Source organism: Grus americana, chromosome Z, assembly GCF_028858705.1.
Source record: "Grus americana isolate bGruAme1 chromosome Z, bGruAme1.mat, whole genome shotgun sequence".
Taxonomy (NCBI): Eukaryota; Metazoa; Chordata; class Aves; order Gruiformes; family Gruidae; genus Grus; species Grus americana.
Genome location: NC_072891.1, coordinates 21754640 through 21774482, shown reverse-complemented (window position 1 = coordinate 21774482; position 19843 = coordinate 21754640). Strand labels below are relative to the sequence as shown.

Genomic DNA, 19843 nt, shown 5'->3' with positions numbered 1-19843 from the left:
TACAATGGCCACGTTCTAGCTGAGACAGGTACTGAGATCATAATGATCCTGATCTAAATCTGACCACGCTTTATAGCAGAAATCTCAATTTTGCTGTGAAACATGTGGCTGCAAAAGCCAACCAGTGATGGAAAATCAAAGCCTACTTTGCCAACAGTAGGTAACCCTGATTGTTAAGAAAAGGTCTGCTTGAACTTCCACACATTTTCAATTTCAGAGGAATGGATGATAGGATAAATTAGGTTTGGTGGGACATCAGCAGGTCATCCATTCCAACCTCCTGCTCAAACAGTGTCAACTAAGAGGTCTGAGCAGTCTTCCCAGGGCTTTAGCCAGTCTGGTCTTGAAAACCTCCAAGGGTTTGATGTGAACACTTTAAAAATTAATCTGACTATTTCTGAACTCTGTGACAACCTCTGAGTGTCAGTATAAAGTTCCTAGGAGTTTTTAAAGACTGTCTGGTTCTGCTGCTGTACTTCAGATGAGACTTTTCCTTACAACACATGGCTGGCAGTATAATGAGCTATGGTACTCTGGCAGCTGCTTTCTGCATGCCCCCCATCCCATTGCAGAAGGTCAGACACGTTGGAGGCCTGGGAGGTAGCTGTCTCAGAAATGTGAAGGAAAGATTCTCCCTCTTTGTTTTTGTTTTTACTCTTCTGCCCAGACTCTTGATGCAAAATGAAAAGCAAATAATTAATCCTACTTAAGTAAAGAACTATTTATCTATCACTCAATTTATTTAAAAACATATATGCTAATAATGTATTGCCACCAGTGATTAGCATCTATATGGTCATAAAGAGGCAGGGAGGCTCTGGAATTCATTGCAATGGAGTACAAGCAAGGTGTGGCTGTAGCAAGGAGAATCTTGGGCTTTTTTTCCGTGTTACAATGCGCACAGGAGATGACCATTTTGCAGCAAGCATCCCAGAGCAAAGCTGAAAGACTATTTGCACTTGGAGCCATGCTGCATGATCCAGAATATGCCAAAGCTCATGTAAGATGTGATGATGTCTTCCTCTCTCCTTGCTTGAGATGGCACAGACTAAGTACAACCCAAACCTTTTCTAAAGGACAGAGGGCTGAAGCTGAGTGCTGTCTCAAGGCTGCCCTTGCTCCCTTTTCTCCAGCAGGAGTAACTGCACATAACAAGAAAAGAATGGAAAACTGCCCACCATCACACACGATGCTTCCTCAGCATTTTATCACTTATTTTTCCAAAGCAGCTGATAGCTAGTGGGTGCAGAGGTTATCAATGGAAGTCTCTCAGCACAGGTATCAACATGCTGCCTTAGATGGGGGAAAGAAAAGCAGCATCCCTGGAGAGAGGAAGGGTTATGGATGAGATAGCACATTCCTCTTCCACCTGGCAGCTCATCAGCTCCAAAGAGGACACTGCTTTCTTTGCATGGAAATAAACAAGTGAAGTTCAGTCTCCACGTCTACTAGGAAAACAAGTGCTTAAGTAAACTAGCTAACAGGACAGACATGGCATAAAACCCCAGAACTTTTATACATTTAATTTAGGCAGCCAATGTAATGCCTTGATGGCATATCCATTTTACATGTGTCTATATGCCATGTTTGGAAGTAATTTTTACTGTGTCAAAGTGTAAGTACATTATTTAATCAGTAAAAAAAAAAAGTGACCATTTTCTTCTAGTGTTTTTCAGGAGTTATATAAATTACCTTCAAAAAAATAATGTGTGCAGAGGGATTTCTTTGTAGTTGTGAGCAGTTCGCGGTACCTTGTGTTACTTTCTTTTTTTAATTTGTGTTCTGATTTTTCTCATTGCAGACAGTTTAAGAAATGTCAGCCTTGTCCTGAATTTTTTCTAATTGGAAAAATAAAAGAGTTAACGCTTCTTCAGTTATGCTGGTTAGTTAAAAAATGTCACTGTGATGCAAGGAAAGCAGTTGTACAAAGTACTCCAGGGCACAGATGTAAGAAACTGCCACCAATTACTACAGGAGTACTTTTAAAAACTGTGAAATGTGACTATATTTAACACTTTATTAAAAAAAAAGCATTTGTATACTTTATTCTGCTATCTTCACAGCCTTTTGCTGATCCTATTCAGCCTAACTCTAGAAATGTTGATAACTTTTTATCACTCCTAAAGTTTTTAAAAATCTTGTGAAATTCTGATTGCCTTGTCAAAATAGATATCCTCATCAAAGTAAAAATTAGGTCAAACTCCAGTTCACTGACACCAGCAGCACTTCTGCAATAGGTCCGAGTAAAATACAGGCATTCGTAGCCACTGTGGTGATGGTTGTCTCAGTGACTAAATGGGTGATGAAATTCCTGAAAACTTAAGTATGCAGGTTTGACAGCAAGATGACAAGACAATTTTTGGCTATGAACAAGCGAGTGTAATGGATTTGGGTCTCTGAGGGGTAATATAGAACTGTGTGTTTAATATCTCATGCAAGTAGAAATGGGAAGAGCTAGCCAGCCCTCCACTACTGGGGTAGGTACTACTGGGATCTCTGTAATGATGGAATGAGAAATTATGTCCAGTTTCAGAAAGGTACTAGATAGACATGCAGCTCCCATGGAAATGTAGACATAATAGCTATCCAAATAGGATGAAGTACCTAATATCTCTGAGGTTCTCTACTGAATATCACATCCAGCTGGAAACTCAAAGGGAAGTTTGGTGGCTTTGGGTCCAGGAGCAAACTTCTTTCTAACTTCTGCAATTTCCCATCAGCCATGATGTGTAACATAATAAGCGTAGACTTGCCAAAGCAATACACTCCAGGAAGTGTCCCTTATACAAATGATCTGGACAGAATGAGGGATTGGCTCACCAGAGGAATATTTCTAAATTGATTTTCAGTCATGAGAAAATGTAAGTGGCACCAGGAAGCTTATTCAAAACACCTTGGCCACTACCCTAAGGATTCAACTATATAATTTGAAACTGATGAAGCAAGAGTCAATTCGAGGCAAATGTGGTCCGAGGACATGGCACCAGCTGAAGTAAGTGTAATGTAAAACAGTAAAAAGAGAAACTAATAGCCGTCCTGCATGCAAAAGCCAGATGCTAAATGGATCGTCCTTTCAAACTAATAACCTCTCCATCTCCATACACATACTCAACCAGATGCTGATGTAAAATAAAAGACTTTTCTCCCAAATAAATTTATAAGACAGTATAAATAAAGGCATATAGACCATTCATAAATACTCTGTTGGCAACAGAACGCACTGGAGCTGCCTTTGCTGATAGCGGCATTAACAGCCGCAGTTGGGCTGCTGTGGAGGAGGGGTGTCCTTTAGCCGTGTGTTCTGCTTGCTGGCAGCAATGGTGGGATCCATCTCCAGACTTTCTGACATTTTGTCACAGATGATATCCACGAGTCGCTCAAATGTCTGCTTGACGTTAATGTTGTCCTTGGCACTTGTTTCAAAAAATTCAAATCCTAAGAAAATAAACAACACGTTTATGTTCAATGCACATTCCATTGTCTCAAATAAATACACAAACTTCTCTTGGGCAAGAAAGAGACACTCAGAAAGCAAGCCTGTGAGAGCACATATATAAAAGAGTGATATTGGAAGAGAAGTTAAAATTGTAGCACAATCAGTAAATACACTAGTGCTATTTGCTTTATACCAAGCCAGATGAAATCAGGACTGGTCCAAATACATTCCCTTAGACAAATTCTACTTTAAAACGGTTTAATCTAAAGATTGATACCAGTTTGAGAGTATTATTATTTTAGAAATGCCCTATGTATCCAGTCATTGGGAAGGAATAATCTGCTCCATCTGTAACTATTAAGTTCCTCTGAGCATTATTCAGCTGGAAACAGCCACTTCCATCATGTCAGTAACCTGGTGCCAAAACAGATAACTGTATTTGGAAATAACCAGGTGAAAAAACCAAGCAAGACAAGGAAGGATTTCTGCAATTTGATATGTACTTAAGTTAGAGGTGAATCCATGGGACCAAAGGAACTCCCAACCTCAAAAACCAAATTAATAAAAAAATACACAAATACACATAAGGAAGAAAACTTCCTTAATTAATTTATATAGAAGGACTTTTTATCTATCCATTCCCAAAGACCACCCCAAAGGCAAAAATCAGACCTGTCCTTAACCCAGAGGGGACACTGGAAGCCTTTATGGAGCAGAGCCAGCTTTCCTAAGCTCTCTTCTCTGCCCCTATTTGTCCCATGTTTCATTTCCCACATCTGCCTCCTTTGTCTGGGCCAGGTTTGCAACTTGCTGGTCAGTCTGCAATCCAGCAGGCTTCTGCCAGTGCTGGGTCTTCCCATGCTCTTGCTTCCTTTGCAAAACATTTGTGTTTTTTAATTTCTTGTTTTCTAAGCCTTTTCCCCCACACACCACCTCTTCCCACAGTTCCCACATTGCTCACCTGAGGCTTCCCCGGTAATTTAAAACATTCTCCTACTTCTGTGCTTCCACTGCCTAAGGGTTCAATATTAAAACAGTTTACAAAACATATATTCCACTGGTAATTTTACAGATATGGCTTAGCCTTTGCACAACTCTTTCGATTCTTTCAGATTAAATCTGAATAACAATGGGCAACTACCACCATGTTTAATTATGAGAAAAATCCCAGAAAGAATATGTTACTCACTTGAAACTCTTGGAAGAAGATCAGAAAACAGCTTTTTGTAGGTTTTTGGGGTGTTTTTATGTTATACGTGTTTTCTAGTGAATGGGCGAATCTTCTATTTCAAAAGGCCACTTGAAATTTAAATCATAGAATCATAGAATGGTTTGGGTTGGAAGGGACCTCAAAGATCATCTAGTTCCAACCCCCCTGCTGCAGGCAGGGACACCCTCCACTAGACCACATTGCCCAAAGCCCCATCCAACCTGGCCTGGAACACTTCCAGGGATGGGGCATCCACAACCTCTCTGGGCAACCTGTTCCAGTGCCTCACCACCCTCACAGTAAAGAATTTCTTTCTAACATCTAATCGAAATCGACCCTCCTTCAGCTTAAACCCATTACCCCTTGTCCTATCACTCCATGCCCTTGTAAACAGTCCCTCACCATCTTTCCTGTAGGCCCCTTCAGGTACTGGAAGGCCGCAATTAGATCTCCCTGGAGCCTTCTCTTCTCCAGGCTGAACAATCCCAACTCTCTCAGCCTGTCCTCACAGGAGAGGTGCTCCAGCCCTCTGATCAGCTTCGCAGCCCTCCTCTGGACTCGCTCCAACAGCTCTATGTCTCTCCTGTACTGGGGCCCCCAGAGCTGGACACAGTACTCCAGAGGTGGAGTCTCACAAGAGTGGAGTAGAGGGGCAGGATCACCTCCGCCAACCTGCTGGTCATGCTTCTTTTGATGCAGCCCAGGACATGGTTGGCTTTCTGGGCTGCAAGCGCACACTGCCGGCTCATGTTGAGCTTCTCATCAATCAATACCCCCAAGTCCTTCTCCTCAGGGCTGCTCTCAATCCATTCCTCGCCCAGCCTGTAGTCGTGCTTGGGATTGCTCCGACCCATGTGCAGGACCTTGCACTTGGCCTTGTTGAACTTCATGCGGTTCGCACGGGCCCACCTCTCCAGCCTGTCAGGGTCCCTCTGGATGGCATCCCTTCCCTCCAGCATGTCGACCACACCACACAGCTTGGTGTCGTCAGCAATCTTGCTGAGGGTGCACTCGATCCCACTGTCCATGTCGCCGACAAAGATGTTGAACAGTGCCACTTCCAGTACCGACCCCTGAGGAACACCACTCGTCACTGTTCTCCACTTGGACATTGAGCAGTTGACCACAACTCTTTGAGTGTGACCATCCAGCCAATTCCTTATCCACCGAGTGGTCCATCCATCGAATCCATGTCTCTCCAATTTAGAGACAAGGATGTCATGCGGGACAGTGTCAAATGCCTTGCACAAGTTGAGGTAGATGACGTCAGCTGTCCTTCCCTTATCCACCAACGCTGTAACCCAATCTTAGAAGGCCACCAAGTTTGTCAGGCATGATTTGCCCTTAGTGAAGCTGTGTTGGCTGTCACCAATCACCTCATTATTTTCCATGTGCCTGAGCATAGTCTCCAGGAGGGTCTGCTCCATGATCTTGCCAGGCACGGAGGTGAAACTGAACGGCCTGTAGTTCCCTGGGTCTTCCTTTTTTCCCTTCTTAAAAGTGGGGGTTACGTTCCCCCTTTTCCAACCAGCGGGAACTTCACCGGACTGCCAGGACTTCTCAAATATGATGGAGAGTGGCCTGGCCACTTCATCCACCAGTTTCCTCAAGACCCGTGGATGCATCTCCTCAGGTCGCATGGACTTGTGCACCTTCAGGTTTCTTAGATATTCTCGAACCTGATCTTCTCCTACAGTGGGCGGTTCGGCATTCTCCCAGTCCCAGCCTTCTGCGACCTGGGCAGTGTGGCTCAAGCATTTGCCAGTGAAGACTGAGGCAAAGAAGTCGCTGAGTACCTCAGCCTTCTCCATATCCTGGGTAACCAGGTCACCCATTTCATTCTGGAGGGGACCCACATTTTCCGTCATCCTCCTTTTACCACTAACATATCTATAAAAGCTTTTCTTGTTGTCCTTAACATCTTCGATCACATTAGTACTATGTATTCAATCTGCCATCTAAACAGGATGTAATGTGCACATTCAGTCATATAACTGCTTACCATGTATCTTTTGCATGTTTGACTACTAGCCTAGTGTGGTGGGTTGACCCTGGCTGGAGGCCAGGTGCCCACCAGAGCCGCTCTCTCACTCCCCTTATTCACTAGACAGGGGAGAAAAGGTATAACGAAACGCTTGTGGGTCGAGATAAGGACAGGGACAGATCACTCACTAATTGTTGTCATGAGCAAAACAGACTGAACTTAGAGAGGGAATTCATCTAATTTATTACTAAACAAAACAGAGTAGAGGAATGAGAAATAAAATCAACTCTTAAAACACCTCCCCCCACCCCTCCCATCTTCCCAGGCTCGACTTCACTCCCGGCTTCAACCTTCCCCCCACTCAGCGGCACAGGGGGACGGAGAATGGGGGTTGTGGTCAGTTCATCACACGGTGTTTCTGCCGCTTCTTCATCCTCAGCGGGAGGACTCCTCTCATCGTTCCCCTGCTCCAGCATGGAGTCCCTCTCACGGGGTGCAGACCTTCAGGAGCAAACTGCTCCAGCGTGGGGTCCCCCACGGGGTCACAAGTCCTGCTGGCAAACCTGCTCCGGCCTGGGCTCCCCTCTCCGCAGGTCCACTGGTCTGGCCAGGAACTTGCTCCAGCGTGGGCTTCCCAAAGGCCACAGCCTCCTTCAGGTGCCTCCACCTGCTCCAGCGTGGGGTCCTCCACGGGCTGCAGGTGGAATCTCTACACCCCCTCATCCTTCCTCCATGGGCTGCAGGGGGACAGCCTGCTTCACCATGGTCTTCACCACGGGCTGCAGGGGGATCTCTGCTCCAGCACCTGGAGCACCTCCTCCCTCTCCTTCTGCACTGACCTTGGTGTCTGCAGAGTTTCTTACATCTTCTCACTCCTCTCTCCGGCTGCTCTCTCTAACTGTTTTTTTTTTTCTTCTTAAATATGTTATCACAGAGGTGCTGATTGGCTTGGCCTTGGCCAGCGGCGGGCCCGTCTTGGAGTCGGCTGGCATTGGCTCTGTCAGACACAGGGGAAGCTTCTAGCAGCTTCTCACAGAAGCCACCCCTGTAGCCCCCCTGCTACCAAAACCTTGCCACACAAACCCAACACACCTAGAAATACAGCAGGTAATTATATTTAGTCTGGCATGATATCCCAGCATGCACTGATAACCAATCTAAAAACTTAACTCTCTGTTCTAAATTTTCTTCTTATTTTTAATTTACATAAGATGCCTTGTGCTGAAATGTCACAAAGTGCTAAATTGTTTAAATGCATTGGAGCTAAACACAGGCCAAAATCAGTGTTCATAGGCAGTTTAGATAATAAGAGGTATAAATATTGTACAGAGATTTGGTCATACAACTTACTATCAGCAAGAAATGTAGGGATAACCCCACAGGTATGAGTATACATTGCTGTGAAAACTTTTCCTTTCCACATTTCTCTGGAAAACAGGAAAACTGTGCATAATAAAAGACCGTATACAGAAATCATATACTGGGAGGAAGTCTGAATCTACATGTCATTGTTTAGCTTAACTTGGCTTACACGTCTCCTTTGTTCTAAACTAGAAGGAGAATGGAGAAAGCCAGGGTAGCCTCACTTGCTGGTGGCTTCAGCCCTCCTGCAGAGCTCCATGCAGGAGACTTCAGATCTCTTGGGGACTGTTTGGGGGAAGGAAGATCCTGCACATTTTCGATGCTCCATGTTGAAACCTGTCTGCAACTCTAGTACAGTAACACAGTCATATCCTTCCACAACTGTCAGTGTCTGCTCCACAGGAAACAGGAGGAAAGCAGCTGTTCTAAAGCAGAACAAGCAGGACCAGAGGGCGGAAGGGTTGAGGGACAATGAGGAATGGCACACCAAAGCCTTGAAGATGACAGGAAGAAGAATAAATATTAAGGACATTTCTGAGGGGAGCAGTTTTACAGATAAGAAGACAGAATAACTGTGTATGGGTCTGGCTGAGACGGAGTTAATTTCCCCACAGCAGCCCCCATAGTGCTGTGCACCGGTAGCCAGCAAGGTACTGGTAACACACCAGGGTTTTGGCTCCTGCAGAGCAGTGCTGGCACTGCACCAAGGCTGTCTCTCCAGCATCCCCCTCACCTCACCAGTAGGCTGGGGGTGGGCAAGATCTTGGGAGGGGACACAGCCAGGACAGCTGACCCCAACTGACCAAAGGGATATTCCATGCCGTATGACCTCTGCTCAGCAATAAAAGCTAAGAGAAAGGAGGGCGGGAAGCAGGGCCATTCGGTTTTTATGACATTTGTCTTCCAGAGCAGCCACTACACGTACTGAAGCCCTGGCTTCACGGGAGGTGGCCAGACATCGCCTGCTGATGGGAAGTAGAGAGTAAGTCTTTCACTTTTGCTTTGCTTCCATGTGCGGCCTTTTGCTTTTGCTTAATTAAGCTGCTTTTATATTGTCCCACGAGTTTGAGTGTTGGGTGGGTTGGTTTTTTTCCATCTTATCTTTCTCTCCTCCCTGTCCAGCCGAAGAGGGGAATGACAGAGCAGCTTGGTGGACACCTGGTGTCCAGTCAAGGTTAAACCACCACAAACTGGCACATGAGATTATCATGAAATATCAGATATAACAGGTAGGTAAGAGATCTGCACAAAGAAATGCAGAATGTGAAAGGAAAAGAGTCACAAAGAAGAGAAGAGACTGATGTCAGGAGATCCTGTAACATCCTGGAGACGATCAAGAAAACAGGCCTACTACCACAGTGAGGATGTTCTACATAAGAACACAATGAAAAACTTAGAGGCACCTATTCTCCAAGACAGACAGAGATTTACTGAGTGTTCAAGCACAAACATATTCATTCAAATAAAATAAAAATAGACACTACAGCTGTGGTGAAATCTGTGGAATTTCAGTTAAGATTTTGATATAAGAAGGAAATTGTAGTCACAGTAGTGGTATAGCTGCGTATCAGGCTATGCCTGTATACACATCCCATCAACTTAGTCATTAATTGCCTGGGTGATCCAGGACCTCCCCAGCTACACCCTGCATAGATGAGAAAATGCACTGACCTGTGAGGAGGTCTGAACTCCACAACAAAGTATTTGCTTTGCTTTTTATAGGAGCTGTACAGATTGGAATTTTGGACAGTCCTGGAGATTCCCCCAAGCAGCCCTTGCTGTACATAGGCCAGCTGATAGGAACTATTTATATGCTTAAATGTGCTGATAAATATCATAAGTAGACAATGGGGCGATGCCGGTGGGTTGCCCCCAGGTGGTGCCTGCTGTAGGATGGATTCACCTGCATGTAGGTGGTCTGTGGAAACTGTTCTTGCAGATGCAGAAATGGTCACACAGAACAGTCTTTTGAAGCCAGTTAAGACAGTTAAGAGATGCTTTGTGCACAAAGTAATCACTGCCAATGGTATGTGGTGGGCACTAGGACCAACTGGATTACAATAATTCAGCAGAACAAGAGCTCAGAGAGCCTTGTCTGATGGAGATGAAGACACCATTGCAAAGACCCTAGCAACAGAGGCTCCTGTAGCCATCCAGGGAGCAACTGACTCTCCTGGGCAGGGGATTCAATTCACCACATCAGAGTTACCTTATGCAAAATATCCCATAAATTACAGTGGTGCCTTTTATTTTGTTTTTGGGTTTTTTTTTTGTTTTGTTTGTTTTGTTTTATTTTGTCTAACAGAAGCTGTCTGTTGAACAGTTTCAAAGAGATAGGGAGCATTTTTTCTAGCAGAGCGTGTCTGGAATAAATACATGAATTCTGGTTGTTTTCCATTTTGTTATGGAATATTTTACAGACCTTTTCCCCATGACCTCTCCTCCTGACTCATCTTGCAATTATAGTGCTTAGAGACCCCAAGCCTCTAAAATGCCTGTGTATGAGTGTCTCAGGTCGACGCCTTTAAATACTTTCTTCAAGTTTTTCCCACTGTTTGTTATTAATGGAGAGAAAAGATTCTCCATGTGAGTATAAGCCTGAAGTGAGACAAGTCTGATTATGCCCAGGGCAGCTGACCTTGAAGAACCATTTTTCCCCACCCGTGATGATCTGTACTGCCAATGTCGATGAGACCAGGCAGAGCGGATTACTGCAAAGATACGACAAAATCCAAGAGGCAAGTGGGTAGGTAAAGAAGAACAGAGCTGAAACTGAGAAAATAAAAAATATCAAAGTGCTGACTGAACATATGAACAATGTATGTGGAACATGCATCAGAAATTTCTAATTTAAATTACTCTTTTTTGTTTAAATCAGTTTTCCCTTTGCTGTTCTTACACTATTTCCCTTATCTACCCTTTTCCCAATAGTATGGACTCAAAGGAAGCTGGCAAGCTCTCAGCGGCCCCCACGAAGCATTACAGTGACAGGGGCCAGCCAGGACACCGACATGATGCTGTTGTTCACCTGGTGAGCTATAATGCACACAGAGCAGTTTAGATAGCTTCCCTGAAACACACAAACAGCCTGAATTTTTTTTCCTCTCTGCCTCCCACTTGTCCTGGCTCTGCAGAGGCTCCTTCATCAATGTCATTAACACTTGTTTATGTCTGCTTTCGAAAAATAAGAAAGGAATAAAAACAGAAAGGAGAGCCATATGCAAAGGGAAGAACATTCTGCACCCTCTCATCTTCCTGAGAAAATGTCACATCAAGAGGACACACTAGCTAGCAAATTTTAAGATCAATTCCACCGACAAACAGACAAGAGCTATGTTAATATTTCACCAGCTGATCAGGAAGGTCTTCTGGTTTCAGAGTGTTTGTCTACAACCAAGACAATTTTATGTACTGCCCCTGATGTTATGTTATGTTTAACAGATATCCTCAAGGGTGTGCTCCTGTAATAACTATCCTTCCTTGAAGACAAACTTAAACTGTGATCCTTAGTGCTGCTCTTGCCAGTGCCTTCTTCAATCCAGTACTTTGAGGAGTAGTAGGAGACTGCAATGTCAGAGCAAGAAGTGGATGCAGTAAGCTGCTCCCTTTGTAACACAATGGTGTACAAAAGGCAAAATCTAGGATGCCATGGGAATGAATCATTCAAAAATGTCATAGTATATGAAGGATATGAGCTAATGATGCCTTATTTTCTTGGATTTGCATGCTGTGGGCAGTTCTGAGGGGGCACTGGCAGGCACTTATCTTCTTGCCTGCTGTGAAGAGTATCTAATAAGGTTTGTATTCACATTGCAGGCTGTTGGTCAAGGCAATTGCAAGACCTTTCTCCTCTGCTCACTTGTCCACTTCCTCAGAACTGTTAATATCTTTGAGACCTCTGCCTCTCTCTCAAAGAGAGACAGACACACGTGGCATGATTGCAAAGGTCATGTCTCCCAGGAAACCAGGCTGAAAGTAGCTGGTGACCATTGCTGTTCTGCCAAGTTATCTTGTACACCTGCAACTATGCAGATCTGGTTGCACTGTGCTCTGCTTTGTAGACCAGTAGGATGGGACGTCTGCTGTCCAAACAAGCCCAAGGGCTGGACTATGCTAAGAAAAGTATTAAAACAACATTAAACCCCAAAATAGGACTGCACTAATATTATCTCAGCAAAGAGCAGTGCTTTAGCACCATTCTGGATAGAGCTAGTATAAAGACTGTTAACAGAAATGCTAGGATATCTATCCAACCTTTAAGGTACCAAGATTTATTTACAAAAAAGAAAAAGCTAAAGGGGGACTTTCAGCTATGACAGAATGGACAAACTGGAGGGGCAGTTACTGGTAATGCTCTAGCGAACACCTTTTCCAGTCTTTCAGAACAGAAGGTTTCCATATAAATTCCAGTTGTACTGATTTTGATTGTGGCTTCCAGACACCTTTGGAATGAGTGCATTTGGGCAATAAATGTTTATTTGTTTACATGAGACATTTGTTGAGCAAACACAATCCCTTGCTTCTCATTGCCATTAAGTAACTTTCCTGAAACGCTGCTCCGAGGGTGTGAAAGCAAAGGCAGGCTGGCATTTCCTCCCTGTTCAAAAGCATCCTGGGGACAGGAGCCTTTAATTGGTCTACCAATACCCTTGTGTGTTGTAACAAAACAGAAGACCCTGGTGTTTGTCAGCACTGTCAGTCTGTCTCCTTCCTCTGGCACTAACACTTGCCCTTTAAAAAGCACTAAAAAACAGTGAAGGGTGGAACTATGAACAGGCATGTTCCTGCACAACGCAATTATTTTCATTTTTAATGCAAAGTTAGATGCGGCCATATGTCCATGGTCTCAAAGCTACTGGTGATCCTGCCTTCTGCACCATGGCTTCCAGCCAGCCACAGAGGCAAAACAGAACCTACTGTTCTAGCAAGCTGTGCGCTGAGGGGTCAAGTACCACTTGATTCCCGATTTAGATGCCAAAATTACAGCCCTAAAAATGCCTCTTTAGTTGCTGCCTAAATGCACAGATGCCTAATGTACACATTACTCCCGAGGGCTCATATCCCAAGGCAAGTGAAGGTTCACTCCAGTCCTGATGCTGGGGAGCTGCTGTCTTGTACCCCAGCCCTGGCAGGATTCAGAAACCGGTTGTGTTCCTGCCCCACCTCAGCAGCAGGCCTGGTCTTGCAGGCTTGGTCAGATCACACAGCAGCGCTGGATACCAAATTGCACCCTGTATAAGCGTATGACACTGACAGAAGCTCTGCTTTCAGGCTTGCTGAGGTGCTAAATGGGTTTAATTTGAAGAAGTCTAATTAGCCCTGAATCAGGTCTCCGGGGACACCCCAGCATGACCATTATGTACATACATGCCTGAGCCAAGAACAAAATGAAAATAAAATTGGCATGGCAGGCTGATTTTTGTTTGAAGTCAGAAATTTTCTTCTAATTTTTAGTGGATTTCATTTTCAAAGCACTGTGAATCAAAAAAAAAAAAAAAAGAAAGAAAGAAAGAAAGAAAGAAAGAAAGAGCTGAAAATAAAGACTTTAAGGAAGAAATGTCCCAAAAGAGATGAGAAGAGAAAGGATGGAGATAAAGTGCGTGTTAAAGATCTGAGGGGTAAAATGATTGCCTGAGTGACAAGCTGTGGAGGTGCACTGAAGCCCTGGGCACTGCTGATGCAGGGACACGTAGCAGTCAGAGCCCTTTGCAGGTTCCCTGAATGCAGCGTGAGGGTTGGCTTCTGCCAACTCTTGCAGAAGGGAATGTGAGAGCTCACCCAGAAAGGGACTATCTTGTTTTGTTTTCTGACATCGGTTGGTGGCCTCTGGGAAAAACAGTGTGCCAGGATACATTTAGGAAGCAGGTGAGTGCACCCTAAGACGTGTTCAGATGTGCTGGATGCCCCCAGCCACAGGTGACCCCAGGTGGCAGAGAGTAAGAAACATGGAGGTACTGAAGATCCAATGGGAAGGGCACTGCCCTGAAAACCGCTGGACAGAACATAGAGCCAGAGGTGGATTTTAGTGGGACATCACACTGGATGATCACCAGAAGTCCCTTCCAACCAACATTTCTATGATACAACCGTTCTGTTTCCCAGACCCTTAACTAACCAGAGCCGAAAAGGTGGGATAGGACAACAGGACCTTACAGGAAATGGGGCCAGACATTTGGGGCAGATCTTGCAGTGTCCCCCTAGTACCTGATGCAGCATTAGCACAACAGGCATGGTTTGGACCTAAGGCAGGATTGTACTTTTGCAGCAACCTTAGGGGCCATGGTCCTAAGGATATAATATACCCTGTAATGGCAGTACTTCCCATTAAAAACTAATGACTGTTGAAATAATTTGTAGCACACAAATAGCAAACATACAGAAGCACATGAACAACCAAAGAACACATATAAAATTATGTACATAATTTGCATGCAGAGCAAAATGTCATAAATAAATGGAGAATCTGTATGTAAGACCACATATGCAACTGTCCATTTGTGTGGGCAGTTACTCAGTCTATTCAAAGCTCTGTGCACACCTCTGCCTGCTAATCCTTTGCCAGAATGTAGATCACAATATATCACACAGACCATGAATAAAAGGAACCAAGAAATTCATGCCATCTCTGAGTCATTATTTTTATTTCTGTTCTGACAAGTGACACCAAACTTTTATGAACATATGAAGCTTTGAACTCAGCTGAGATGCATGAGATCAACATGTCAGAAAAGCTGTGTGAGTAACGCAGCTGGTGAGTGTGCAAGCATTTTGCTTGCAAGAAATTCCAAGCCTCTTTTACAAAAATGATTTAAAGCATGTAAATAACCTGACTATATTGGGGTTTCACTCTATAGCCAATGCATGTAGTGCTCAGAGCAAACATTCATGAAGAGAGAAAATAGCATAAGCATTATGTTCTACATCCTTTTTCTGGTAGTGATTAATGAATGAACTTGTTTAAATGTTTTTGTTGTGATTCCCATGTCAATATTAACATTACGTTAATTGATTCTCTCTACTGGCTGGTTAGTCATGTTTCTATATTTTCTCAGTATGAATATCTCTGTGAGGTAAAGTTACATGACTCAGCTGAATTCGTTTGATCCTGTCTGTTTTCACCTCATTCTATTGTTACTCTTTTAATGATGTTAATATGTTAAACAACCATGAACTAATTTCTGAAAAAGGATGTACCACTTACAAAAAGTACGGAAGAGAGTGACAAGGAATGTCTAAGGTGTGAGATAGTCTTTGTGTCTGGAACGATAAAACAGTCTGGGAATTTCAGCCTGGAGAAGAAGGAGGTGTATGATAGATGTCTCTGAAACCAATGGTGCTGCAGAGCAGGTGACAGCGAACAATTGTTCACTGATTCTCAGAATCTGAAACATCAGATAAAACTAGCAAGTGGGTGATTCAAAGCAGAAGTGGATAACTCAGATTAACTGCACATATTTATACGGTTTCAAAGACATCATTGGACAAGCCCATGGAAAAAATCCTGGAAAGGCTATTGAATATAAAGATACTGCCTTTGGTTCATGAGACCCACAAATATAATTTGTCACAGCCTGGGAAAGCATCACTGTATGTTTGCCCTTTTATACCTTTCATAAGGCATCTACTTCTGGCCATTACTGTAGGTAAGGTAGTACGCTGCCTGCAGCTACGATCTGTGGTGGTATCATCAGTGTCATGCTCTATGTTACTAACAACAAACTTTAAAAACATCCAAAATGGAAATGAGATGAAGTCTGTCTTCATAAACACTCTGTTAATTTCCCTTCAAGGTCAGATCTGGTTTTCTTAACCATTCCTTCTCTCTTTTGTGAACTTCTGTTAGTGTTATGAGAGAGGTACTCAGAGCTACCACAGGATACTTGACTCCTTTAACCAGACCTTTGCAGGTAATGAGGCCTATTGCTGGTTGACCCAAACCACTTGTTGGGTTATACTTGAGAAATAAGCCAGCATGAAGATTTAAAGAAATGATTGATCACCCCTCGTTAATAAAATCGAAGGCTACACTTTTCAAAGAGGTCAGCAGCCACAAAAGAGGCATGATTTTCCAATAACGCCATTTTCAACAGGAAACTGTTTTTCCTGGAGAGCTAAATGCCCAGTGGTCTTTTTGCCCTTTTGAAAACTCAGCCCAAAATGTATTCATTTTCTCAGTGACTTCAAATAAACCAGGGCTGAAAGTAAAAGCACACTTGAGAACAGAGTGTTTCACAACGTGTTCTTTGTACAGGACTCATGTTGTGCTTTCTTGTAATTGTGGCTGTGATCAATGTTGCAGACCACGGCATTCAAAGGACCCACAGTCTTAAAATGTCTTGCTGAACACAAAAATCTATATTGTTATATTTAAAACTTGCCCACAGAGAAAGAAAAGACAGCCCCAAGTGTTTGACACAACTCGTGCCCTTCAAACTGGTCCACATAGCCAGAGCACTTCAGGGAAACTCATTCTGCTTTTCCTGACACCACCTCCCACAATCTCTGAGCAGATTTAAGAAATTATTGTATATAAACATTTGTGTGTGCAGTCTGAGTACAGTAAATGACAGACTGGATCAGAGCCACAATTTATCCAATACAATAATCTGCCTTTGAGATAGCCACAGGACGTATATCTGAGAAAGGAAAATCCCAGAGTAGATAAAGCTGGGAATAGAGGATAATCTGCTTCCATAGAGATTGAATTCTAAATCCCAGGAGTTAGGGATTGCTTGAAAGCTTGAAACATGAGTTTTGATATCTATCTCTTTTTTTTTTTTTTTTTTTTTGCAAGCGTTGGTTATTACAGCTGAGGATTCTTGACTGTACAACATGCAAAGTTCCTTCTCATCTTGCTAAATTTATGACCTTGGGGACGCCTTGTAAATTCCCTGCATTAATCTTTCTATAGAAAAATAGTTTGAGGAGTAGAAATTCAGATTAGTTATGCCACTTAAAAAAACCCCAAAAAACCCTTCAAACTCTACATTGCAAATTTATGTTTATTGCCAGGCATTTTAGTGCCTGGTCTAAATTTGACGCAAAAGTATACAGCTACATTTTTTCAGTCTCTTTCTGCATTGAATACGCTTTCCTAGGTCTGATTCAAATGCATAAATATTAGAAATGGTTACAGAGGGAAGAACAGATTATAGAAATATATATAATGTGACAGGTATTTCTGCAAAGAAAAATATCCTCTGTTAAAGCAGGCGCAATGGTAGCCATTTTTGGTTTGTGGCAAACACTTTTAGAAACTCAGTTCTTCACAAATGTTGGCAATTTTTCTGGACATAACCTGCTGTTAAATCTTTTCTGTCACCTTTCAAGGACTAATTTATGGTTATTTTAAATGTACACTTTTAAGGTGTATTTTTACACATCTGTCTAATTTATGGTCATTTTTAATGTATACTTTTGAGGTGTGCTTTTACACATATGTAATGCTTATTTAGACAGATGTGATAGGAAGATATGTTATTCTCATGAAATTACTTACCAGGACAAGCAATTGTACAACTAGAAAAATTATTTTTAAAAAAATAAGGCCAGCGAGCTATGAATATACACAAGAACCACCAGCATGGGATTAGATCCAGCACAGGTGGTATATTGTGAAATGCCACCATCTCTCTCTGTTCCCCATGCAGTTACTTTTATAAAACCCTTTCCCCTAAACACCTATATAGGAATAGTGACAAGGAGATGTTAGTTCCACACATGTTCACCAGCCTGAGCCTTTACCACAGTCAGTTTTAAAAATAATAACAAACCCATGCCCAGCACAGCACAGAAATTGACCTCCAAGGATGCCAGTGTTTGATCTGCACACCTGCTGAGAGTGCTCTCCAGAGATCAACAAATTTGAAGGAAAAAACAGGCTGGGTAGTAGTATTATGATGATGCTCTGGAGATTTTCCATTACAGCTTGGCCAGTGTCACCTCAAAAACATTTCATGGTATGAAAGGATATCACTGCTGGGCAGAAACAGAAAGAACAGAGATGTTTACAGCTCTGTAATTTTCTGTGTGGACAACATTTGCCTCCTAGAGGGAGACTTCATGAAGTAGAGGTTCATGTTATTTACTCTTGTGTAAATGTGCAGTAAGTGAACTCTTAGCAGTGGGAGGTGGATATTGGCATATTTCTGGTTTGGATTATTGGTATTGGAAATCATAACCCAAATGTTCTCAACTTGCAAAAAAATCTAGGTCACATTTTGAGTAAGCGGTTTTTTTAGTCTCCCCTCTCCTGATTTTTTGGTTAGTTTGTTGTTGTTGTTTTGGTTTTTTTAATTTTTCCTTGGCTAGGACACACCTGCCTATAGCTATAAGTACCTAAACCTATTGTATGTATACAGACATACACCTAATCTTGCTGCTTATCACAAAACCAACAATATACTTCCTATCTAAAGAGCAGCATAAGGAATGTTTTATCAGATATGTCTTTAGCCTAAGCCAGCCTCTGAGCCAGCACTAGTCTTGCAGACACTTTTAGACAACAGACATATCACAGGTCTGCATATGGTCATCCCTGGACACATGTCCATTCTAATGATGTTACAGTATTAGTGATAGCAAGAAGGACAGTTCAGACCTCAGCCTGCAGAAACAAAAGGCAGGTGTTGTACGGCTATTCCTTTACAGTGAAGGTACCACAAAGATTTAATTACAAGTACTGTAGCAATTAATGACATTATTGTGTGCATTCTCACATGCAGTCATAAAGCGTTTGTCGTTTGTTTTCTTACCAAGTTGCTCTGCTAAATGTTTCCCTCTCTCAGTGAAGATTACCCGTTCATCCTCCATGTCACATTTGTTACCGACCAGAATAACCTGGGCATTATCCCAAGAGTATGTTTTGATTTGAGTTGACCTTAAAAGAGAGAGAGAGAGAGAGAGAGAGAAGTCAAAGCAAAGCAAATTCCCCTTAACTCAATTTCAAACAGAATTGTAACAAAATGAAAAAGACAATACTGATTTTGACATCTAGGGTAACATGATTCTGTTTAATTCTGGATTTCAAATAAGCTAAGGATTATCTGTCAGGAATTATTATTACAGGAATAATATCAACACAGGTTTTACTTTTGCTTGTTGAAGCAAGACGGTCTTTCAATATTTTCTCCTGCCATGAACATTCTTCCTATACTTTTAGAAAGAAGCAGTGACACTTTCTCCTACACAATTAAAAAAGTACTTTCACATTTTAATGCAAACCTTATCACCTAAAGCCAGAGCTTTGCAACCAAATCAACAGCTTATTAATTTCTTATCTTTCACTTTTTAAAATCAGGATTTAAATGTATCAGCAAAACTTCGAAGCCAGTCTGTCTTCCTTCTGTTGTTTCTCTCCGGCACGTTCCAGTATAGGTCTTTGACCTACCAGGATGACAGCAAAGTTTACATTACACTGGGACAGGGGTTGAGTTTGAACTTTAATTTACCTTCCATTTAAATTATACAAGCCCTAACCATGACTACAGCTGAAGTGGAGTATCTGAGGCCTTGAAATATCATGGGACCTTGAGTGTTGGTGGTGAAACAGCTTAACCTACAAAGTTCTCTTCTGCGATTTGAATGTGATGCAGCTAATGGACAATGTGGGAGACCACTCATAGCACCTTTCTGTTGATGACTACCACCAGTCTGCTGATACTCATACCTGCTCTGCAGGGAGAAAAGCTCCATGTCCTGGCTCCAGGCTCAGCCAGGAGTGATGATTTCACTTTCTAACTGATAGCAGGACCTGCCCGTGAAGGTAATGCAGGGTGCAGCAAGCTTTCTCTAAATACTTATCCTTTGCCTTGGGCTTATGATTATGTCTGGCTTTAGGCTCTGGTAGGAT

The 19843-nt window shown here is 42.7% G+C and overlaps 1 protein-coding gene across 1 annotated transcript in view; it reads right to left on the bottom strand.

The window, feature by feature from the left end:
* Positions 1-1668: 1668 nt before the first annotated feature.
* Positions 1669-19843, bottom strand: part of RAB3C (RAB3C, member RAS oncogene family) — a 135170-nt gene continuing 116995 nt past the window's right edge. The window contains exons 4-5 of the mRNA XM_054810617.1: positions 18747-18871; positions 1669-3435 (exon numbers count right to left, since the gene is read on the bottom strand). Of these exons, the coding sequence (XP_054666592.1) occupies positions 3248-3435; positions 18747-18871 (313 nt within the window). The 3' untranslated portion in view covers positions 1669-3247. The remainder of the gene's footprint in view (positions 3436-18746; positions 18872-19843) is intronic.